At 53.9% G+C, this 24731-nt stretch overlaps 1 protein-coding gene across 1 annotated transcript; it reads left to right on the top strand.

The window, feature by feature from the left end:
- Window positions 1-457: 457 nt before the first annotated feature.
- On the top strand, window positions 458-21889 carry C6H20orf96 (chromosome 6 C20orf96 homolog). Its single transcript, XM_066235967.1, has 12 exons — window positions 458-516; window positions 2008-2152; window positions 2529-2577; window positions 3142-3259; window positions 10193-10296; window positions 16371-16529; window positions 18631-18730; window positions 19597-19754; window positions 19835-19936; window positions 20110-20196; window positions 20935-21053; window positions 21661-21889. Exons 2-12 carry the CDS (start codon window positions 2127-2129, stop codon window positions 21719-21721), a joined length of 1083 nt encoding a protein of 360 aa, XP_066092064.1. The 5' UTR covers window positions 458-516; window positions 2008-2126; the 3' UTR covers window positions 21722-21889.
- The last annotated feature ends 2842 nt before the right edge of the window (window positions 21890-24731 follow it).

Genomic DNA, 24731 nt, shown 5'->3' with positions numbered 1-24731 from the left:
GCATTGTGAATCAAGGGCTATTGATTCATCGGACTCTTCAAGAAACCTTCAACACCAATTCCCTGGTTAAAGTGAGCACTGGATAGAATCTATTCCTCCCTCACCTGTCTCAGCTGGTGCTTTGGAAGTGGTCAATAACATTTGGGTGGTTGAGGGGATGGGTTTAACATTACCTTTTGTCTGCTTTATCTTATTTATGCATATCTGTATTTTTTTTAAAGAAGTGATGTTTAAGAATCATTTTTTAAAATTTTATTTATTCATTTTAGAGAGGAGAGAGAAAGGGAGAGAGACACAGAGGGAGAGAGAGAGGAGAGAGACAGAAAGAGAAGGTGGGGAGGAGGTGGAAGCATCAACTCCCATATGTGCCTTGACCAGGCAAGCCCAGGGTTTCGAACCGGCGACCTCAGCATTTCCAGGTCGACGCTTCATCCACTGCGCCACCACAGGTCAGGCCCATATCTGTATTTTTTCGGGTGTGCTTCAGTGACCTTGCCAACTTCAGTGAAAGAAAAGGTGGGTGGTGGAGTCAGGGAGACCCTCCTTTGAATCTGAGTACTTCAGATCTCAGCCTTATCCCATGGGGCCAATGAGTTCAGTTTTCATAGTTTCAATTTCTTCATCCATAACAAAGGGATATTAATATCTACTGTCAAAGAGAGAGAGAGGGAGGAAGAGAGAAGGGGGAGAGGGAGGGGGAGGAGAAACAGATGGTCACTCCTCCTGTGTGCCCTGATGGGGAATCAAACCCTGGACATCCACACGCCGGGTGTGCTCTATCTAGCAAATCTGGGGTGTGGATAGAGAACTGGCGTGGGGCAAGATTGGGAGTTTATACTATAAACTTCCCTGCATAAGAAGAAAGCAGGGTATGTGTGTGGCTGGAGCTAGTAAGTCTGACTCCAGATAGACTTTGAAGGTATTGCTATCAGATTTGGATGTGGGATGAGAGATGAGTCAAGGATGACTCCAGGCGGGAGCTGTCTTTTTGAGTTAAGCAAAAAATTTTCCTGGGATTGCACGTTAGTTGCAATAGGATTCCATTAGTTGCCTATTAGGTGTCTAGATGGGGATATTGAGTAGACAACTAGATGTGTGTGGCTGGAATTCAGGAGAGAGGCTGAAGGTGTGAGGCGAGGCAGCATCTGGGTGGAGATGGCATCTGCAGTCATGAGACGGGAAGGTAGCACATGGAGTGAAAGAGAGACAAGGAAAGGCCGCTGAGTACTGAGGCAGTCTGAAAATAAAGGGAGAAGAGGAGGAACTGGCAAAAGTGAAGAAAAGAAGGTAGGAAGCAACCCAAGAGTGGTTTCCCAGCTGCCACGTTTTCAAAGTCAAGGAGGGAGTGGCCCATTGTGCCAAATGCTACAGATAGTCTTCGGAAGATGAGGGCTGAGACTGTGACACGAGGTTTAGCAGAGTGGAGGGTCGCTGGTGGCATTAACAAGGGCAGTTTGGTGGAGAGGAAGGCCCTGACTGGAGAGGCAGAAAGGAACGGGAAGCGGAGTAGGCACACCTCTAGGACTTCTGCTGTGACGTGAAGCAGAAATAGGAGGGCCGCCGGATGGAAGTGGCCATTTCTTCTTTTTTTAAGTAGAAGAAATTAAAATACATTGGTATGCCAGTGGGGATAATACGGAGAAGGGGAGGGGAGAAAATGGGGTGAACTGTTGGGGAAATATCTTAAGAAAAAGTCAGAGAGTAGGATTCAGTGCAGAATCCTAGGAACGGGTCTCAGTAGGCAGTCTGTACGTAGTGGCAGGAGGAAGGCAAGTAGGCGGGTAAATGAGATGAGGTAGGTAAACTCTGAGTTTATTGACCCCACGACTTCTTTTGTGAAATAGGGAGCAAAGTCAAGAGTAAGGCCGGGGAAGGAAATGATGGAAGTCTGATGAGAGGAGAAATATGACATAATTCCCTAGGGTGTTGGGCGGGGCCGGCAGAGGGATATTTGAAACCCAAGTTCAGAAGACTCGTAAAGGGCTGCGTTTTGCCCCACGAGATTAGTCCCTGTAGGCGCTCGGTAGTCTGTGCCCGTTTCCTTGGAGACCCATGGAGACCCGGACCAAAAGGAAGCGTCCGGTCTTGCGGGGAAGTCTGAAGTGGCCCGAGTGACCAGGCGAACAATGCTGAGACGGGGAAGTTGGAGAAGGTGAATAAACAGACATCCCAAGAGATCACTCTCCCAGGGACGGGAGATGCTTCTTCCATTTTCCCCAATGGCGCGCGTCTTTCCGAAGCTGGTAAAAGGAGACCCGCGAGGTGGTGAAGTGCGCAGGCGTGTCCCCCACCCCAACCCGCGCGGGAGATGCTCCCGAGGTCTTTTGACCACGCCCCTCCCCGCCTATATTTCCCTAGCCCCGCCTCTCCCTGGCCCTCCTAGCTGGATTTTGGTTTGGCTTCACGTCCCTAGTATACTGTGGTTTGGGGTTCGAGACCCACCCCACCCCACCCCTTTCACGTTTACTGCTTGCATCCTCATCAGTTTGGGAATGATGGAAGTTCTTTCCCACCTCAACTCTTTCCAGACCTGGCTACGGTGGGAGTCCCTCCACAACCCGCAGGTTTCAGAATCTGGTGAGTACAGGAGGGTCAGGGCAGGGATGGGGAGCTTGCTGACCCTGAGCCTGCGGCCCTCCTGCCCTCCACTCCTGCGGAAGCGACTGTCCCGGGTGGTAGAGTCCAGAGACCTGAATTCCACACATGGCTGTGGGACCAGGGCCTGCCTCTGGACCTCAGTTTCCTTACTATCTAAACAGAATGTAAGGGTATGCTGCTCTCTTATTTGTTTATCTCTTGACTGCTGCTACTCTGGTTCTCTCTTGGGTCTTTTCCACGTCTTGTTTCTCACAGTTCTTAGCACCTCACAGCCTGACTGTGCTTAGTCAATTCTGGCTGGCTGATAAAAAAAAAAAGTGATAGCTAACATTTACCGAGCATTTACCACATGCTTTACAAATAGCTCTCATAATGCTCACACCAACCAGTGGAGGTAGGCTTATAATTAGATCTAGTTTACCAATGAGAAAATCAAGGCTCAGAGACGTCAAGTCACTTGCTCAAGGTCACAGATACCTGTAAGGGGTGATGCTGGGATTTGAACCCACCGGGCAGTGTGACCAATTCTGTTATGTCTGGTAGGATTATGTTCCACGGCAGTGGTCCAAGCAGAAAATCGAGCCACCCACTTTGCTTCCAGCCCTACAAACGAGCGGCCCTAAGAAAAGCAAAATGAACACTAATATTAACTTCCAGCCAGGTGAGCAGAGGCACTTGGGAGCTGGTGTGGGAGCTGGGGATAGGGTACAGTGGATGCTCTTGGCCCTTGATGACACCACTTACGTTAAAGGTAGGTTGACTGCTTTAATCAACAATCCCCAGATTTCGAGCATTAATACAGAAGCTTCTATATCATATATGTCCAAGTACATTTGTAAATCTGGGCAGAAGGAGGTAATCTTTACATGATTATGGAGGGACCAAGGCTCCTTGAACCTTGTGGCTATGACATTTTGTAAGGCCTTGAGGTCCTCTGCTGGATACTTCTGCATCTAGCTGGCAGAGAGGGAACAGAGAGAGAGAGAGAGAGAGAGGTGATATTGTGGGCAGTTGGTTTTTTCAGGGCCCAGATTTGAAGTGATACAACATCACTCTCATATTTCAGTGGCCAGGGCTCAGTCACCTGACCACTTCTAATCACAAAGGAAGATGGGAAATGTAGCCCAGCTGTGTGTCCAGTAGGAAAAGACAACAGGGCTTGGTGAATTCAGGGTAATCTCAGCCGCGTCACTGAAATGCCTTCCAGGGGAGTTTTGAGGCTCAGGTAGACATAGCTTCCAATCTTGGCTCTGCCATTTGCTCTCTTGGGCTTTAGTTTTCTCATTTGTGCAGTGAGGCCACTAATACTTGATCAGATTGTTGTGAGAATTAAATGAGAAGATGTCTCTGATGCTGTGCTGCTCTGCCTTACCAGACCCGACGCTCCTTCTAATCATAAATATTTTGTAATATTCCTTTAGGATCCTGAAATAAACTTCATAGATAATATAACCTATCTACATATTTAATAAAAAATTAATAGCCTGACCAGGCGGTGGTGCAGTGGGTCGAGCTTTGGACTGGGATGATGCAGAGGACCCAGGTTCAAAACCCCGAGGTCGCCGGCTTGAGCGCAGGCTCATCTGGTTTGAGTGCAGCTCACCAGCTTGAACCCAAGGTCGCTGGCTTCAGTAAGGGGTCACTCGCTCTGCTGTAGCCCCCTGGTCAAGGCACATATGAGAAAGCAATCAAAGAACAACTAAGGAGCCGCAGCGAAGAATTGATACTTCTCATCTCTCTCCCTTCCTGTCTGTCTGTCCCTATCTGTCCTCTCTGTCTCTGTCACAAAAGAAAAATTAATATAATACCCTAACTGTAAAGGAAAAGTTATTTACAGTTAAATGACATATATTTCAGTATGTAAATGTTCGGGTTGGACGCCACTAGAAGATATGGTGACGGAGTCAGAAACTTACTCATAGATGTCAAGTCCTGGTGACTGTAAGTGCAAAGGCAGACTGACCACCTGGTGGGATACTGGGACTCCAACACCAGGGGGATTTTTCGTTGCTGCTACAATTTACAAAGCGGTACCCATCACTTGGTAAAGTGCTAAACAAAACAAGGGACAATCTTTCTCTTGATTGTAGCTGCTTACTTGGGAAATTAAGCATTTCAGTAAAACTCTGTGGAATATTCTTTGTGTTTATATGTGAAACACGGTCATGTTCTGAGATCAGATCATTATAAATAGAGGGTTTTTTTGTTTTTGTTTTACCTGCAGCAATACTGGTAGGACTCCGGAAAGTCAGGCAGGACAGGAGAATTCTGTGTTCTGTGGGGGCTGTTCTGTTCTGGGGTATGTCTGGCATCCCTGGCCCCCACCCACACATGCCAGTTGGCCCCCTCAGTATTTTTGAAAACCCTACCAGGGTGCCTAAAATACCGCTGTTGAGAGTCATTGATACAGAGTGATGAGTACTAGGCGTGGTGGTGGGGACAGAATTTTAGTCTTCGGCCTCAGACCCTATTCAGACAGCATCTGCGAGGAAACTGGCCCTTTTCCTCTCACTGGGAAGGCAGAGGAATGTAACGGACACAACCACAACAAAAACAAGGGCAGTTAACATAAACCAAGCACGCACTTACATGCTCTCACCAATTGAGCTCTCTGGCCAGGGCAGAATTAGAAGAAATATTAAAGCTACAGATCTTCTAAGTACTTAAGTTCAATTTGCAATCTTATTACTTTTTATAAATACTTGTAAGGAGGATTTTGAAGCTTATTAAATTCCCCTAAATCTTTTAAGCCCCACTAAAAATTTAATATATTTATTTTCATTTCTAAATAGTTCACTTAATCTGATTAACAAAACTCATTTGGTATATAAATAATTCTTACACATCTAATAAATAAACTGCAGATAATATTACATTCTTTTAAAAGTGTTGGTGATTTCGCCAGAGCAGGTGGTGGCACAGTGGATGGAGCGTCGAACTGGGATGCGAAGGACCCAGGTTCGAGGCCCCAAGATCGCCGGCTTGAGTGTGGGCTCATCCGGCTTGAGCACGGGGTCGCTGGCTTGAGTGTGGGATCATAGACATGACCCCATGGTCGCTGGCTTGAGGCCCGAGGTTGCTGGCTTGAGCCCGGGGTCATTGGCTTGAGCTGGGTGTCGCTCGCTCTGCTGTGGCCCCCCCTTCTGGTCAAGGCACGTATGAAAACGCAGTCAGTGAACAACTGGTGTGCCGTGGTGAGGAATTGATGCTTCTCATTTCTCTCCCTTCCTATCTTGTCCCTGTCTGTCCCTCTCTCTGGCTCTGACTCTGTCAAAAGAAAAAAAATGTTGGTGATTTTATATATATTTTTTAATTTTAATTTTTTAATTTAATTTTTATTTTTACAGAGACAGAGAGTGAGTCAGAGTGAGAGATAGACAGGGACAGACAGACAGGAACGGAGAAATGAGAAGCATCAATCATTAGTTTTTCGTTGCGCATTGTGACACCTTAGTTGTTCATTGATTGCTTTCTCATATGTGCCCTGACCATGGGCCTTCAGCAGGCTGAGCAACCCCTTGCTTGAGCCAGCGACCTTGGGTCCGAGCTGGAGAATTTTTGCTCAAACCAGATGAGCCCATGCTCAAGCTGGCGACCTCGGGGTCTCAAACCTGGGTCTTCCACATCCCAGTTCGATGCTCTATCCACTGCGCCACCGCCTGGTCAGGCGATTTCTACATATTTAATGAGTGTCTTAAACCTTTTCATTTACACATTTTAAATTAGAATCATCAGATTCATCTATTAATCATTCCATCTCTTAATGCAAATACCAAGTGCATACAGTAGCTCCCTCTCATTCCCAGGGTATAGGTGTCAAGACCTCCAGCGCGTGCCTGAAACTGAGGATAGTACTGAAGCCCGTTAATACCATGCTTTTTCCTATACCTACGTACCTATGGGAACGTTTAACTTACAACTTAGGCACAGTGAGAGATGAACAATAATCACTATTGATCAAGGAGGTCAGTGCTGGACAGCTACTGCCCCAAGGGGCAGCCATGACCAGGAGAGGTGGCCTCTGTCCCCCAGGTAGCTGCCCGCGGGGGCACTGTCGGGAGAGGCAGCCATGACCATGAGAGGCGTCCTCTGTCGCCCCAGGTAGCTGCCCGCGGGGGCACTGTCGCCTGGCAGCCATGACCAGGAGAGGCGGCCTCTGTCGCCCCAGGTAGCTGCCCACGGGGGCACTGTCGGCCCGGCAGCCATGACCATGAGAGGCGGCCTCTGTCGCCCCAGGTAGCTGCCCGCGGGGGCACTGTCGGGAGAGGCAGCCATGACCATGAGAGGTGGCCTCTGTTGCCCCAGGTAGCTGCCCGGCGGGGGGGCACTGTCGGCCCGGCAGCCAGCTGCAGGGCTCAGGCTGTGTGGGGACAGGCAGCCACAGCCATTTCCATAAGAGGTAAGAGTAATAAGGGGGAAACACAAAAATGGTTTTGAATGGAAAGAGCTTAATTGGTTTTTATTTTTGTTATATTTATTATATTTATTTGTTATTTTTATTTTTTATATTTACTATAGCAATGCAGGAAAAGGCTTGTAAGAAAATGCAAAAGAAAGGGAAGGAAGGACAGAGGGAGGGAGGGAGGGAAGGAGGGAGGGAGGCAGGGAGGGAAGGAGGGTCAGAGGCCAAGGGGACCCGTGCCCAGCCCATCCCTGACAGGTGGGCCCCGAGCCTGTTGCAGAGCTGCAGCAGGGACAGGCGCCTGCCACCCACTGGTGCCTCCCTCACGTGGGCAGCCTGCTGTGGGCATAGACGGCCATCTTATTAGAAGGATCTTTATTTTATTGAGACCAAAACCTCGTTCCCTATAATTATGACCTTTGTTTCATGATGTGCCTGAACATACACATGTCTCATCCTAAATGGATACACTCAGCTTGGCCTTACTTGGTCAAGAATTAGTCCCTGAAGGACCTGAAAACCAGATGGGGTGATTTTTCATGATAAACACCGTTCAATAGAATGACTACACTATGAAAAAAAGAGAAAAAATAACACTCAAAACCATACCATATTAAAAGTTATGCAAATGTGGTCTATCTGAAAATATCTATTGTACTGTACTGTCCCTTTTTCTGGTGGTTCTGTGAGATACAATACCCACGTGATGTGGTGCAGTGGGGTGCAGGAGGCGTTAGGCCATGGCTGACCTTCCGGCCATATGTCAGGAGGAGGGTCCCTGAGCCAGGAGGATGTCGTGTCTTCCACCCCCCACTTACTGCCTTTCCTGTCTTGACTACACAGTTACCCTGTGCGGCGGCTGTCACCTGTGCAGTCGGAGGTGCGATGGCAAAACTAGCGCACATTTGTTTTTTTCTTCTGCACACTTTTGTGGCTAGAAGGTTCGTTCTTAGTGTAGAACTTAGCAACCTCAGCATACGATTTTTTTTTTTCTCGCTGAGAACTTGCAACTCTTCTCTTACAAGAAGCACTTCGTGGCTTCTCTGGTGCATATCAGCATGGCCAGCATCTCTCCTCTCGTGCTTTGGGGCCGCTGTTAAGGAAAGCGAGGATGGCCTGAACACGAGCTCTGTGACGCCTTGCCAGTGGGTCTGACCACTCTGACGGCTACTCGGTGACTAGCGGGCGGCCAGCACATGCAGTGTGGAGGGCTGGATGGAGGGGTGCTTCGTGCCCTGGACGGCCCCGGGCGGGATGGTGTGAGATTTCATTACGCGTCTCAGAACGGTGGGCAGCTTAAAACTCATACGGGTCGGCCTGGCGTGCGGGAGTCCTGGGTTTGATTCCCAGCCAGGGCACACAGGAGAGGCGCCCATCTGCTTCTCCACCCCTCCCCCTCTCCTTCCTCTCTGTCTCTCTCTTCCCCTCCCCCAGCCAAGGCTCCATTGGAGCAAAGTTGGCCCCGGCGCTGAGGATGGCTCTGTGACCTCTGCCCCAGGCGCTAGAGTGGCTCTGGTGGTGATAGAGCGACGCCCGGATGGGCAGAGCGTCGCCCCCTAGTGGGCATGCTGGGTGGATTCCGGTCAGGCGCATGTGGGAGTCCGTCTGACTGCCTCCCTGTTTCCAACTTCGGAAAAATACAAAAAACAAAACAAAACAAAACTTATACGGGTTGTTTATTTCTGGAATTTGTCATTATATACTTTTGGGCCATGGTTAAGGTGACCAACTTTTTTACAATGAGAAGGAGGGCAAAAATAAATTGAAGGAAACAATATTGTAAATAAAAGAAATATTTTATTCATTGCAACCATAATACACTATAATATGATAAATGCATAATAAGAACATTTATAATATTTTATATTGTAATTATGCTTACATTCCTATTAATTTTTTAATAATAACTATAAGAAAAAAGTACTCCTTTAGATACAGATACGTCACATCACACGCAGTGGATCGACTCTGCATCAATTGAATACAGACATTTACAGATTAGTCTTCCAATATCAAAAAGGAGGACACGTAGGAGGACAGGTAGGAGGACCCTTTTCGAGGGAGGACGGAGCTTACAAAAGAAGGCCTGTCCTCCCTAAAGGAGGACGATTGGTCATCTTAGCCGTGGCTGACTGTGGGTAACTGAAACCGCAGAAAACAAAGCCGTGGATAAGGACAGGGAGGAGGGACCGAGGTACAGGTGACTCAGAATGTTCACACACAATTATTTTCACTTGCTTCATCACTTCAGTACGTAACATGGACCTTTTCCAGGGAAGAGAGTATCGGTTCATTAAGGAAATCATATTTCTCTGAAATGAGCGGGGCTGCACCCGAGGCAGGGACCCCGGCGGCGGCTGAGGATGCGGCAGGGGCATCTGTGCGGACTGGGGTGACTTGTCTCATGCCGGGCAGGCCACGCTGAGTGGAAGCAGGGATAGAAGAACCTGCCCTCCAGGGGCCGTATTCTGACCTGAGATATTTTCCTGTATTCCTTTTCTGGCAGGGAGGTCAGAGACAGCCAGCTGGAGTTGGGCAGGGCTCCTGTGCCTTTGTCCGATGGCACGGTGCTGGCCCCAATTCTCAGACCGTTAGTGATAACAGTGACAAGCGGTAATGTTGTGTATTCAGCACTCAATATATGTTAGGTACTATTCCAAACACTTTAAAATACAGTAACTTCTTTTTAATATTCATGGCAGCCCTATCAGGTAGGCACGATGGTTGTTTCTATTTTATAGATGGGGGAGTGAGGGACAGAGAGAACGTGAGACCTGCCACGGTCATACAGGAGATAGAGGGCGGAGCCTGGCTCAAACTCAGGCTGTCTGGCTCATTAGTTCTTGCTCTTAATCCCTACTACCAAGTGTGAGCTGGCCACTGGCCAAGTTGGGGCGAGAGATTGGGGGCACGTGGCTGTTTCCCATTCCCCCCCGCCCCCCCCCCCCCCCGTCATCCCCGCGGTTACTGGGTGTGTGGAAGTTCCCTGGGCTTCTCCAGCCTCACATCAGGGCCTAGAGCGGGGCCCAGGAGCTCACGGATGAATGTGAATTCCATCCTTTGTCTCACGGTCACACCCTGTAAAGTGGTGAGTGGGTAGGGCTGGGGCTGGACCATCTCCCCTGGATGGTGCGTTCACCTGACCCCAGGCTGGCTGTGTCTCCTCACTCTCTGCCCTGTCCCATGCCCTAGAGTCTCCCAAGCCCGCCACGCTGATGACAGGCCGGCCGAAGAGTCCACGAGAACTGCACGGAGGGAGGAAGGACTCTGGGAAGACCAAGCTCCAGCTCATGAGGGTACTGGGAGCACCTCCCACCTGCACCGCGGGCACGGGCAGGGGCACGGGCACGGGGTGGCAGCGGCAGATGTGCACTGAGCCCCTTGTAGGTCTGACACGACTCATCTCCTCCTCACAGCAGCCCAGGGGGCATGCTCGTTATCATCCCTGTTCTACAGATGGGGAAACTGAGGCTCAGAGCAATTAAAGACTTGCGTGAGGTCACACAGCTAGAAGATGGCAAGCCCAGGGGTCAAAGCCAGTTAAGCAAAGGGCCTTGTGTTTGAGACTCAGGAAAACGAACAGAACCTCTTTGTATTTCACTGCATTAGGAACACGATCTGTGGGTGATTCGTTAAAACATTTCCAGTACAATCCTTTCATGGAATACAGTGCATCTTGAAGCAAGGCTTAGACACTTTCTATTAAGTTTTTTATATCAGCTGCTACAGTTTTGGATAATTGATTTTTTCACCATCCATTTATTTTTTTTATGGCTTCTGAACAGTGTTTCAAAGTATTTGAAATGACTAAAAGGAGGCAGGGGCTTTCGTGCCTATAGCAAAAGGTAAAATACTAAATACTGTAAGTACCACAAAATACTATACTATAGAAGAATTCTTAACTTCTCCAGGAAAGTGCTCAATAGCTCACTGAACAATGACTGCTATATAAAGAAATAGGGGAGATGTATTTGCTTTGAACCCGTATTTCCCCTCTAACCTTCAGTTTTGCAGAATGATTTAGCGGCAGCCCAGCGGTCTTAAAGGAGGAACTCGTATTTTTGATGCTATTTTTATCCTGACTTTAGGAGGGTTTGTGTGTTCTCGTTTGATAAGAAACATGAACTTAGACAGTTCAACTCTAAAACCTGTGCTACTGCCCGTTCCTAACACGGTCCCTTGTAAATCACTCATTCGTTTACTCGGTCAACAGATACTCGTTGAACACCTACTGTGTGTCAGGCCCTGTCCCAAGTGGGAGGAGTCCCCAGTGTTGTGGCTTCGGATATTCAGTAGCTCCCATTCTACTGGGGGAGAGAGACGATAAAAAAGGCAAATAGACCTGGCCGGCGAGTGGAAGCCCTGGATTTGGTTCCCGGCCAGGGCACACAGGAGAAGCGCCCACCTGCTTCTCCACCCTTCCCCCTCTCCTTTCTTTCAATCTCTTTCTTACCCTCCCACAGCCAAGGCTCCATTGGAGCAAAGTTGGCCTGTGTACTGAGGGCGGCTCCATGGCCTCTGCCTCAGGCGCTAGAATGGCTCTGGTTGCAGCTGAGCAACGCCCCAGAGGGACCGAGCATCACCCACTGGTGGGCATGCCGGGTGGATCCAGGTTGAGCACATGTGGGAATCTGTCTCTCTGCCTCCCCGCTTCTCACTTCAGAAAGACAAAAAATACAAAAAATAAAAAATAAATGTAAAAAAGACAAATATATGACACGTGTGGTGGTGGTTGCAGCTCTCAGACGCACAGAGACCAGGTTGGGGTTAGAGAGGCACCGAAGAAGGAGTGGCTGTCACTGTCAGGCAGGGTGTCAGGGAAGGCTGCTAACTGGAACCCTGGGAGGGAGGAAGGGTCCAGGTGGAGGCTGCTAACCGGAACCCTGGGAGGGGGAAGGCTCCAGGTGGAGGCTGCTAACCGGAACCCTGGGAGGGGGAAGGCTCCAGGTGGAGGCTGCTAACCGGAACCCTGGGAGGGAGAAAGGCTCCAGGTGGAGGCTGCTAACTGGGACCCTGGGAGGGAGAAAGGGTCCAGGTGGAGGCTGCTAACTGGGACCCTGGGAGGGAGAAAGGGTCCAGGTGGAGGCTGCTGACCGGAACCCTGGGAGGGAGGAAGGGTCCAGGTGGAGGCTGCTAACTGGAACCCTGGGAGGGGGAAGGCTCCAGGTGGAGGCTGCTGACCGGGACCCTGGGAGGGAGAAAGGGTCCAGGTGGAGGCTGCTAACCGGAACCCTGGGAGGGAGAAAGGGTCCAGGTGGAGGCTGCTAACTGGAACCCTGGGAGGGGGAAGGCTCCAGGTGGAGGCTGCTGACCGGGACCCTGGGAGGGAGAAAGGGTCCAGGTGGAGGCTGCTGACCGGAACCCTGGGAGGGAGAAAGGGTCCAGGTGGAGGCTGCTGACTGGGACCCTGGGAGGGAGGAAGGCTCCAGGTGGAGGCTGCTGACCGGGACCCTGGGAGGGAGAAAGGGCCCAGGTGGAGGCTGCTGACCAGAACCCTGGGAGGGAGAAAGGGTCCAGGTGGAGGCTGCTGACCGGAACCCTGGGAGGGAGAAAGGGTCCAGGTGGAGGCTGCTGACCTGGACCCTGGGAGGGAGGAAGGCTCCAGGTGGAGGCTGCTGACCGGGACCCTGGGAGGGAGGAAGGCTCCAGGTGGAGGCTGCTGACCGGGACCCTGGGAGGGGGAAGGCTCCAGGTGGAGGCTGCTGACCGGAACCCTGGGAGGGGGAAGGCTCCAGGTGGAGGCTGCTGACCGGAACCCTGGGAGGGGGAAGGCTCCAGGTGGAGGCTGCTGACTGGGACCCTGGGAGGGGGAAGGCTCCAGGTGGAGGCTGCTGACCGGAACCCTGGGAGGGGGAAGGCTCCAGGTGGAGGCTGCTGACCGGAACCCTGGGAGGGAGGAAGGCTCCAGGTGGAGGCTGCTGACCGGAACCCTGGGAGGGGGAAGGCTCCAGGTGGAGGCTGCTAACCGGAACCCTGGGAGGGAAAAGGGGTCCAGGTGGAGGCTGCTAACCGGGACCCTGGGAGGGAGAAAGGGTCCAGGTGGAGGCTGCTGACCGGAACCCTGGGAGGGAGAAAGGGTCCGGGGGGAGGCTGCTGACCGGAACCCTGGGAGGGAGAAAGGGTCCAGGTGGAGGCTGCTAACTGGAACCCTGGGAGGGGGAAAGGGTCCGGGTGGAGGCTGCTAACTGGAACCCTGGGAGAGAGAAAGGGTCCAGGTGGAGGCTGCTAACTGGAACCCTGGGAGGGGGAAGGGTCCGGGTGGAGGCTGCTAACCGGAACCCTGGGAGGGGGAAGGGTCCAGGTGGAGGCTGCTGACCGGAACCCTGGGAGGGAGAAGGGTCCAGGTGGAGGCTGCTGACCGGAACCCTGGGAGGGAGAAGGGTCCAGGTGGAGGCTGCTGACCGGAACCCTGGGAGGGAGAAAGAGCCCAGGTGGAGGCTGCTAACCGGAACCCTGGGAGGGGGAAAGGGCCCAGGTGGAGGCTGCTGACCGGAACCCTGGGAGGGGGAAAGGGCCCAGGTGGAGGCTGCTGACCAGAACCCTGGGAGGGAGAAAGGGTCCAGGTGGGGGAGCCACAGCGCGGAGGCCCTGAGGTGGTGTGAGGTCGGAGTGGCTGAAGCAGTTGAGGGGGAAAGATGTTGGGACGTGGGGGTAAGGGGGACAGCGAGTCTGTGGCCCCATCATCCAGGGTGACACGCTGGGTTTTATGCTGAGTGAGACAGGAGGACCCGGAGGCTTCCGGGTGGAGGAGGGCTGTGACCTGCCTTAGATTTCCATAGGAGCCGTTGGGGGGCCGCTGCTGTGTGGGGAACAGGCTCGTGGAGACAAGGGCGACAGGGAGGAAGGGAGCAGAGACGTCCCGGTTGGTTTGTTCTGGGAAATGGAGTTGGATCCTGATTCTTTCAGCCTCAGGACAATTGTTCACTCACTCTGCCTGGTACCGTGCCGCGTGTCGGGGACACGGCCGTGGACACGGCACTCGGGGTTTGTGCTGTTAGGAAGCTTACACGTTAGCGGGGAGAAACATAATAAACGGATTGACAAAACCCAGAGAACAGGTGTCCATCAGCCCTGCAGCCCGTGCTTACGGAGCCCTGGGCGCTGTCCTGTGTGCTGGGGAGAGAGCTGTGACAGAGCAGCCAACGCCTCTGCCCTCCTGGTGGTGACAGTCCAGTGGGGACACACCTAGGAAACGAGCTAATAAGAAAAATATCTGCTATGTCGGGTGGTGTGAGTCCTAGGAGGAAAATAAGTTGGGAAAGGAGGGACATCATTACAAACTATAATCAGTAACTACAGATTGGGGTGAGGGTCGGGAAGGAAGCAGAGGGGGGTCCCACCCTGGCTCTGGTGGGCAGAGAAGATCCAGTTCCGGAGCGGGGCTCGCGAATTCTAGGGTTTATCCGAATCCCTGGGAGCGGGTGTGTGAAGAGTCCTGATTCCTGGTGCCAGCCCCAGCGGCTGGCTCAGTGGGTCCGAGACGGAGGGACTGGCATTTTCCACAGGATGCTTCGGGTCTCTGTGGCCGTATTTGGAGAGATTTTTTAATGTGGAGGCAAGATAGTAGAGAGAGAGGGCAGGGAGCCCAGACCTCAGGGACAAGAGCTCTGCTACGGGTGACCTTGGGTGACTTACCGACTCCCAGTCTCTGCTTCTATAAAGTGGGGCTGATGATAGTGCCCGGCGAGGAAGTGTGTGTAGCACGTCTAACACAGGCCTGGGCCCCTCAGCACTCCACAGCTTTGCCCGACGCCTACTCTTTTTTTTTTTTGTATTTTTCCGAAGCTGGAAATGGGGAGAGACAGTCAGACAGACTCGCGCATGCGCCCGACCGGGATCCACCCGGCACGCCCACCAGGGGGCGATGCTCTGCCCCTCCGGGGGGTCGCTCTGTTGCGACCAGAGCCACTCTAGCGCCTGGGGCAGAGGCCAAGGAGCCATCCCCAGCGCCCGGGCCATCTTTGCTCCAATGGAGCCTTGGCTGCGGGAGGGGAAGAGAGAGACAGAGAGGAAGGAGGGGGGAGGGGTGGAGAAGCAGATGGGTGCTTTTCCTGTGTGCCCTGGCCGGGAATCAAACCCGGGACCCCTTGCACGCCAGGCCAACGCTCTACCACTGAGCCAACCGGCCAGGGTCCTGACGCCTACTCTTAATATTGTGTGAGGAATATGGGAGCTGAGGGCTAGCAGGGGGGGAGGGTTCTAGCCAAACACAGAGAAACAAGGACAAAGAGGAGGCGTGACAAGCACATAGGTGTGGCCCGGCGGAGGGTCCGAGCGGCGACAGTCATGTCAGCCCCTGTTCACTGAGTGCACACTGAGTGTGCAAGGCGTTGCCACTAAGCGATTTGATGGTGAATATGATCTCACTGATGTTTTTACATCAGCTCTCCGAAGCAGGTATTAGCTATCCACGTCCGAATGAGTCTGGTGGGACTCTGGGAGCCTCACTGCCCAGCTTCCCTGAGGTGGTCCGTGGTAGGGCTCGGGTCTGAAGCAAGGTGTGTCCTGGCCCTCATGTAGGAGCCTCAGTGGGTTGGGCCACGCCTTGCAGCTTCACGCCGCCCACGCAGCGCCTTGGGTTTGTGTAGTGGAGGGACAGGCTCGCTGGGGAGTCAGAAGTCTGCTGTCTCAGTCCCCCCAGTCCCGGGAAGCCAGTCCCTGGCTGTGACTTTGGGCGGGTCACTTAGCCTTTCTGAGCTTACACCTGTCAGTAAAATAGAGTTAACAAACCGAGGGCTGTGGGAGGATGAACAGACACCACTGCCAGATGCCAAAAGAGGCACAATGCCCAACGCATAGCAGGTCCTCAACAGCTGTTACCGTTATGATTGTAGACTTTGTGTACCTGCTGGGTTGACTTAGGCCCTTAGCCCCTCACTGTTTGCACAGGGGCCTTGTATGAAATGGGGGTGTACTCAGCTCAGCTGCCTGATGAGAAATGTTAGCGATTATCATCCTCTCTGACCCCCGGCTTCACCTCCAGACATGGCCCATCACCTCTGCCCCCTTTTTACCTACCTGGGGCACTTTCTATTGTAATGATTATTGCTACTATATTTCACTGATTCTAGTAAGCCATTGATAATAAGGCGCACCTTTATTTACCCACTAATAAAATACTTGTCGTTAGATTGCGACACACACCAACTGTAAGATGCATCCCCTCCTCAGAGGTGTAAAATTATGGGGGAAATGGGCATTTCAGAATGGATGAAATATATAGTTGGAGGAGCTGTGTCCAGACAATGGGGAACCGCCTCCCAGCACGGGTCGCATTAACCAGTCGAGGCCACTAGGGGGCGGCTGTGCGGCGGCAGGAAAGTGGTCCCCAGGCGCGGGGAGGCTGCCATCCCTCTCCCTCCGCCCACAGACGATGCTCTGGAACCGGCAGAGCTCGCTCCAGGAGCTCCGCAACCAGAAAGGCTTCCTCACCAAGCTCAATGAGGAGCTGATCAAGACCATCCAGGACACGGAAGACAGCGCAGCCCTGAAAACGCGCAGGATACTGCAGCAGCAACACATCTTCGGGGTGAGGCCCCTGCCCTCTGGCCCCGGCCCCGCCCACCACGCCGCCCTCCTGAGCGCTCTGGCGCCCTCTCCTGGCCTCCCCCGGCCAGTGGCGTAGCTGCTGCGGCTTCCATGCTTGATGCCGTTGACCAGGGCTTTGGAGTCAGACCAGGGTTGGAGGACTCATCTTAACGCCCGTACTTATTAGCTGAGAGACTTTGAGTTACCTCTGAGCTCTGTAAAATGGGGCTCAACAGCATCTATTCCAAAGATGTGTGTGTTGGGGCGTTGTACTTGGTAAACAGTAGGTGTGCAAGAGAAGTCACCAGCAGCCAATACTCAGAAGGGATCCTACTAAGTGAGCGCTTTGTATAGGCTAAGGCATCCTCCCAGCAACCCTGCGGGGTGAGCATTATCCTCATCTTTATTGTACATCTGAAGGAATGGAAACACAGGCTAGCTGGCTTGCTTAAGGCCGCTCTCAGGGTCACTGGCTAGCTAGCAAAAGTCACCGTTGAGGCCCTGGCCTGGTTGCTCAATGGATAGAGCGTCGTTCCGGTGCGCCGAGGCTGCGGGTTGGATCCCCGGTCGGGGCACACAGGAGAAGCAACCAACGCGTGCACAACTGAATGGAACAACTAAGCGGCCCAAGCTGCTGCTTCTCACTCTCTCTTTTTCTCTCCCTCCCTCTCCCTCTCCCTCTCCCCCTTCACTTCTCTTCCTGTCTCCCTCCCTTTTTTTTCTCAATCTCTCAAATCAATGGAGAAAAAGAGGAGTCTGAGCTGGGATGTGACTGCAGGCAGTCTGGCACCAGGACCTGTGCTCCTGCCACCGGCTGTGAGTCCCACCCTCGGCCAGTGGTACTTCTGGTCCGTGGGGACGCAACCCAGTCAGTGAGACCAAGGACATACAGAGCTTCTCGGCCCAAGGAAACTTAGTAGAATATTCTCCAGACCCAGACAAAGTCACTGTCTGATTTTCTGTTATTGATCCATTGATACACCCCCCCCCAGTACTTCCCACAGGCCCTGGGGAAACAGTGAGCAGTGGGACCCCTTGTCCACCTAGAGCTCTCATTCTGGTGGGGTCACAGGCCGTTAGAGAGCCAGCTGTGTGTACTGTAATGGGGACGCGGGACTCAGAGCTTAGTGGCGCTCTCTAACCCAGGCAGGGGAGGATCATGAAGGCTTCTTGGAGGAAGCGATGCTTGGGTCGAAACATGCAGACTCGCGTTATCAGCCGGTAGAGAGCACGGGTGCAAAAGGCCTGGCTGAGACGGAGCACAGGCGGCGCGAGGAGCCGCGTGTTGCTTAGTGTGGCTGCACAGTAAGGCGTGAGGAAGGGACCAGAGAGAGATGAGATGGGCCCCGGCAGGCCAGAGGGAGGAAGGCCTTGTCAAACAAAGCAAGGAGTCTGGACCTCGTTTATAGGGCAGAGGAAAGCCACTGGGCGGTTTGAAACAGAGGAACAAGGTCACTGATTTTTGTTTTATTTATTTTTTAATTTTTCCACTGATTTGAGAGGGGGTGGAAGGAGGGCGGATGGGGGAGAGAGAGAGAGAAGCATCGACTCGTCTCACTTAGTTGTGCACTTACCGATTCCTTCATGTATGGGCTGCGGGGGTCAAACCCGCAGGGCACCGGGTCAGCGCTTTACCCACTGAGCTACCGGGCCAGGGCCCAAGGTCGCTGTTTTGTAAAGAAAGGCCATTCTGACTGTGGTGGAGAATCAGTCAAGGGAGAGGACCAGAGCGGGGTGGGTGCCGCTGTATTGCAGACAGGATATGGAGAAACCTTCACTAGATAGTGGCGGTGGGGACGGTGTGAAGGGCCTGGCCGTGAGTGCTGTTTGGGGTACAGACTCCAGTCCACTCGGTGAAATTTGGGGAGAGAGGGGGAGTCCAGACCGATGCCTTGGTCCGGCAGTGTGCCGGGGTGTGGTAAGGCTGTTGGAGGAGGAGGGGGTAGGACAGGGGAGGTGGGAGGAGGGGAGGGTACTGTGTGCCTGCTTCCCAGCCTCTGGAAAGGGTTCTGGGCCCAGGGACCTCTCCGAGGCAGTGCCGAGTCCCCGAGTCCCCGAGGGGCCGCGCACCAGGCAGGGCGAGCTGACCCACCCTCCCACAGACCATCATCCACATCCTGGCGCACTCGAACGAGAGGAAGCTGCAGCAGATGACGGGTGAGCTGCAGGAGTGGAAGAAGAAGGAGGAGTCCAAGATGAGCTGTAAGGATCCAGGAGGCGACTCCTCGAGCCTCACCTGGGCCCCTGGGGAGGGCAGCTGCAGGGCACTCACCTGTACCCGCTGTTGTGGGCCCACCGGGCCCATCAGCTCCCTTCTCAGGCCCACGGACTGGCTCAGATCCAGCGCTAACAGCTTGCTTATGGAGGATGCAGCACTTGTAGGTCCCACGGGCCTTCGTTTTTCAGGGCACACTCTCGGTCATTACGACGACCTGTGGGGCAGGGGATATTTTCCCACTTTACAGATGAGGAAACCGAGGCTAAGAGAAGCGAAGTAGCCTGCTGACGGTTATACCGCTAGGGGCCAGAGTCCAATCCAAGCCTGCCTCTGTTTCCCACCGAGGTCGCGCTGAGAGTCAGTGGCTGGCCCAGGTCCAAGGTCTCCCATTGTCCCTCCTGCTGAGCCTGGGGCTTCTGCCCCCTGAGCAGAGGGAGGGTGTGTCAGGCAGCCGCAGACACTGGGGGTCCCCGAAGGAGCACAGTAAGATGGACTTGGTCTTAATCCTGCTGCGGTCATGTCTTGGGAACCAGTGTTGCCCCATCTTCCTGGGCTTGTTACGTTGGGCGGGTGAGTGTATGAGGAGACCGAAGTCCAGAGAGGGACGGTCACCGTGAGGGTCACACAGCACGTTCGTGGTAGAGCTGGGACTCTCTCGGGATCTTGCAAGCAGCTTAGTTGCTTCTTCTGGGGGCCTGTGGGGCCTTCACTTTTCACCACCTCCCAGCCTGGTGCGAGCTCGCTTCAGCCCAGAGCCCGGCCCATGGGCCGAGGAGAGCCTTGCCCCCGGGGTCTCCTGGGAGGGGTCGCTGAGGGAGGATCCTGCCTCCCGTTCCTCCTGACCCTCCAGACCTGAAGCAGCAGGTGGAGCAGCTGAATGCCAAGATCAAGAAGATCCAGAAGGAGGTGAACTTCCTGAGTACTTACATGAACCAGGAGTATCCTGCCAGGTCGGTCCAGATTGCCAGCCTTGCGCACCAGCTGCAGCAGCTGCAGGACCACCAGCAGGTGGGCGAGCCCCTGCCTTGCCCTGCTGGACCGAGGGGAGTGGGGGGGCTTGCAGCCAACACGCCCCTGCTGGCCCCCAGGATGAGCTGGATGGCTTCAGCACGGCGCGCAGAATGGCCCTGGAGTCTTTGTCTGATCAGATTCAGGCGAAGAGAAAGCAGGTGCTGAGCTCTCTGGTGGAGGTGAGTGGCCGGCGGCCGCGGTGGGTGGGTGGGTGTCCCGGTCCTGCACCCAGCCCTGCTCTCTGCCCTGCCCTCTGCCTCCGGGCCCCCTGCGCCTGCGCAGCCACCAGCCTCGACCACGCACGGCTGCTGGGGAAGAGGCAGGTGGGGGCCAGACTCTCCTTCGTTCACAGAAGACCCAGCGACCCCACCAGGGGTTCCTTTTGCAGAAGACCTGGGCGAACCGAAGCCTGGCAGAACGCAGGGACAAGTTCCGAGAAGTGAGCGCGTGGACGGGGACGACGAGGGTGCCCCTGGGCGGGAGCGCCACGCTGGGCAGCCCCCGGGGCCTGCGCGCATCCGGCTTGGCCTGGTCGGGAGCTCAGGAGGTCTGGGACTCCGGCGTTGGCCTCTCCCCTTGCCGACGCCGTTGCCGTGACTTGTCATTCATCTGAGAAGGGGAATCGTGGAGGCCTCGGCCTCGCCTCATAAACCAACACACCCCGGGCGTGACCCTTAAGCCACATCGCCAAGCTTCGCCCACTCAGCCATCGCTTTACTGCCACCAGCCACCCCCTGCCTCCGCCCCTTAGTTCTTGCCACGGGCCACCATTGCCGTTGACTGTCACTCATTCCCAGTGTTAATGGGCTTCACCGTCACTGCCCTCTTGCGCTAACTGTCCTTACCTTGCACCTTCGTCAGTGACCTGTGCGCAGAAGTGGCCCTCGCCGTCCCCGCCGGCCCTCCTTAGTCCTCACCGTCAAGCACCGTCCCCACTCTGCAACCTGTCCTCATTCTCCGGGGCCCCTTCACCTTTCTCAGGACCATCAAACCTTGTTGCGAAGTTGTGAACCAGCCCGGCTGCAGAGGACCCTCTCGGGAGCCCAGGAGGTCCTGGGGGACAGAGCCCCAGGCCATTTCCCCAGATGTCCTTCCTCCTCGTGCGTCCGTCCCTGTCACCCTTCTCTCCCTCTGTTGGGGCACACTTGGCTTCTCAGGGTCTGTGCCTCTCTCTCAGTTCACCAGCCAGGTTGAGGAAGAAATACCCGCATTAAGGGCTGAGGTGGAACAGCTCCAGCGCCAGGTCCGGGAACCGCGAGAGGTCGTGTTCGCAGACATTCTGCTACGGAGACCCAAGTAGGTGATCGCTTTTCGGCTGTCTCAGACTAGAGGGGAGCCCGTGCCTCCTGCGGCGGGGGTGGGAAGAGCAGTGCCTGTCACTGACCGAGCCCTTGTGACACGCCTGCATGGTCTCCTTTCATCCTACCGACCGAGCTCGGAATGGTTATTCCCCTTTGACAGATGAGGAGACCGAGGCCCGCCTGTCACATAGTGAGTGCCGGTTGCAGTGCTGTCAGCTGGAGGATGAGCCTCTGGGAGGGGAAGTGGGATGCTCAAGGTGACACGGAGCCAGGCTTCTAACTGAGCCCCCCGAGTCCAAAGAATGCTCGTCCTGAGGGGCCCCAGCATGGGAGCTGGCCTCCTGCCCCCTCTTGACTTTAGAGCTCAGTGGGGGGACATCAGTCCGGTCAGACCCGTTCCTTTTTCATTTCTGAGTGCGTGTGTGCACAGTGCATCCTCACACAGCTGGGCTGCGAGGCTGCGCATGTGTTTTGGGATGGAGCTCCCTGAATAAGACCCAGTGTTCTGCAGAGCAGGGCTCCCCCGAGGACGTGCGCCCCCATTCGGCAGCGCTGGCGCCCCTCCTTGGCTTCTCACGCCTGTCTTTGCTTTTCCCTCCGAGGTGCACCCCAGACATGGACGTCACCCTCAACATCCCTGTGGAAGAGCCACTACCCTTCTAGCGGGCAGGGCCACGGTCGCCCTTCCCTCCCTGCTCTCCGCCCCACACCTGGAGCCCGGAGTCGTCCCCATCCAGCCCCGCCTTGCCCTCTCTCCCTCCTTCCCCCACCTGCATCCTTTTGGGCTGGCTACTGCCTGTTGGACCAGGTGGGAATTTCCAGTCGAGTCAGTCTTCCAATTCTTTTTACCAATAAAGCTGAATTTGTCGTTGATCTTTGCCGGTGCCTGGGGCTTCCCTGTTTGTGCCCAGACCTGGTATGACCAGTGTCGGGATGGAGGGGAGACCCCTTGAGTTCAGTACACCGGGGGACTTGGGGGTCTCACTGGACCATCATCGCTGATGGCTGTCTCTCTCTCAGTCTGGCTGTCTGACCACTGCCCCCCCCCCACTATACACGGGCACGAACACAAACACAAGCGTGCTCAGGCGCACAGCCAGGCGCAGTGCCCCACTACACACTCTGTGGCCGTGTGCCAGAGACGCGCCATTCACGGCCCCCTTTAAGCAAGAACCTGTTGCCCCGACGACTGGGAGCGCCGTGGCAGGTGGCCCTCGGCTGTCGGGCCTTTCAGGGTTTGTCTCGGCTGTGGAAAGCCACCATTGACTTTCCCACAAGGGTTCCAGTTGCTCCATACCCTCCATTACACTGTTATCTTCTGGGGTTTGGTTTTTATAATAGTAGCAAGTCTAGCAGGCATGGAGCCACGCTTCGTTATGGTTTTGATTTTCTTCTCCCCAATGACCAACGATTGATGAGCATCTTTTCACCGGCTTATTTCAAAGAGCCGGGGCTGCCACCAAGGACTCTGATCTTTTGATCTTCCTGAGACGTTTAGCAGTGACAGTCTGTACAGACACACCCTTAGTGTTTTCCTCTAGACTAGAGCATGCTTTCCTAACGGGGCCTCGTAGGGTTCGTATCCTGTTCCGGCACTGGGTCCGGCTAATCGAGGAAATGGAAGCTTCTTGTTCTGACACCCGTCTCCGTGTGTCTTGTGTAGTTCCTTGATCTAAGTCTAGTTTAGGGCACCGGTAGGAATTAGGAGGACTCTGGTCAGGTCGTGGGCAGCGGAGACCCCCGGTGTCTGGTGTATGCCAGCATGGAGCCCCTGTGAGTGTCCACTTAGGCATGGAAATACCGAGTGTAACCAGAAGGTGGCAGTAAAGGGCCAGTAAAAAACAAACAAACACCTGCCAACGACTTCAAGGGCCAGCTCCTGGGCAATGGACCCCCCAGCTCGTAAATCGCCAACAGGGTGTTTTATTGTAGAGTTCACAATCAGAGACGATCACTTTGGCCATTGGCCGGTGTGTGGACCCTGAGAATGATGTCTTCTTGTACCGACTGGAATCCATCAAGTTGAAGCTCGTGTTCCTTAAATCCCCTACTTTGTGGTTTGCAGAAGGAGCTCAAGGCATCCGTTGTCAGATTGATGCCGTCAGCCTGCACGTCCACTGCTGGGTCCTGCGAGGATGAATGGATTTCTGCATCGTGTGTCCCGGCCTCGGGGCACCCGGAGTGATGATCAAGGGCCTGAGCAGCTTTCTCTTCTTTCATGTTGGACTGATAAACGACACTGTGGGAGAAGCGCTTGAATAACTGCTGGAACATTCTTTCCTGGTTTGCATTGCTCTAGTGAGCCCGGCCTTTTCATGTGCGTGCCAAGTTTTAAAAATTATTTGCTGGTCTGCCCCACGAGTTATGGGTACTAAAATTAGGGCCCAAAGTTTTCACTGAAGAATATCAGGAGGGACACCCTTTGTTCACAAGTTGCAAGTCGCATGCTTCTGATGAGAGGGGACTCTGTCTGAGTAAGGGTGGCAGCAAAGGACAGGACCTCCTGGGAGAGAGGGAATGCCAGGCGGGGGAAAGGCTCTTTTGTGTGTATGTGTGTGTGACAGACAGAGAAAGAGAGAGACAGAGAAAGGGACAGATAGGGACAGACAGACAGGAAGGGAGAGAGATGAGCAGCATCACTTCTTTGTGGCAGCTCCTTAGTTGTTCATTGATTGCTTTCTCATATGTGCCTTGACTGGGGGGCTACAGCAGACTGAGTGACCCCTTGCTCAAGCCAGAGATCTTGGGCTCAAGCCAGTGACCATGGGGTCATGTCTATGATTCCACGCTAAAGCCAACAACCCTGCACCCAAGCTGGACAGCCCGCACTCAAGCCGGTGACCTCGGTGTTTCAAACCTGGGTCCTCGGCACCCCAGTCAGACGCTCTATCCACTGCACCACCCCCTGGTCAGACTGGAGATGGTGATATTTCATATGGTCAGAAGCTGCAGGCCCTGGCCGGTTGGCTCAGCGGTAGAGCGTCAGCCTAGCGTGCGGAGGACCCGGGTTCGATTCCCGGCCAGGGCACACAGGAGAAGCGCCCATTTGCTTCTCCACCCCTCCGCCGCGCTTTCCTCTCTGTCTCTCTCTTCCCCTCCCGCAGCCAAGGCTCCATTGGAGCAAAGATGGCCCGGGCGCTGGGGATGGCTCTGTGGCCTCTGCCTCAGGTGCTAGAGTGGCTCTGGTCGCAACATGGCGACGCCCAGGATGGGCAGAGCATCGCCCCCTGGTGGGCAGAGCGTCGCCCCTGGTGGGCGTGCCGGGTGGATCCCGGTCGGGCGCATGCGGGAGTCTGTCTGACTGTCTCTCCCTGTTTCCAGCTTCAGAAAAAAAAAAAAAAAAAAAAAAAAAAGAAGCTGCAGGTGGCTCTAGTCCCATGTAAAAAGGCTTGCTGTTTTTCCCTTGGGGGAAAAAAGTGAGTACCCAAAGTCTTGGTTACCATTTAAAAAATTATCCAAATATTAAAGCTTTAGTGTAAAAAGCTAATTTTACAAAATACAATAAAGTATGCCATGTTGCTATTTTCAAAAGTGTCTACATTATGTAACCAATGCACCAATATGAAAAAATTGAACCATGTCTATATTCATTCTCTCGGAACAATTACATTCACAACTATGTACCAATAGATGTTTCTATTTTTGCTAATTGTCAGTTTTAAGTATTGAAGCT

Source organism: Saccopteryx bilineata, chromosome 6, assembly GCF_036850765.1.
Source record: "Saccopteryx bilineata isolate mSacBil1 chromosome 6, mSacBil1_pri_phased_curated, whole genome shotgun sequence".
NCBI classification, from domain to species: domain Eukaryota; kingdom Metazoa; phylum Chordata; class Mammalia; order Chiroptera; family Emballonuridae; genus Saccopteryx; species Saccopteryx bilineata.
Note: the sequence above shows the minus strand (reverse complement) of the source record. Positions and strands in the feature narration are given on the sequence as shown.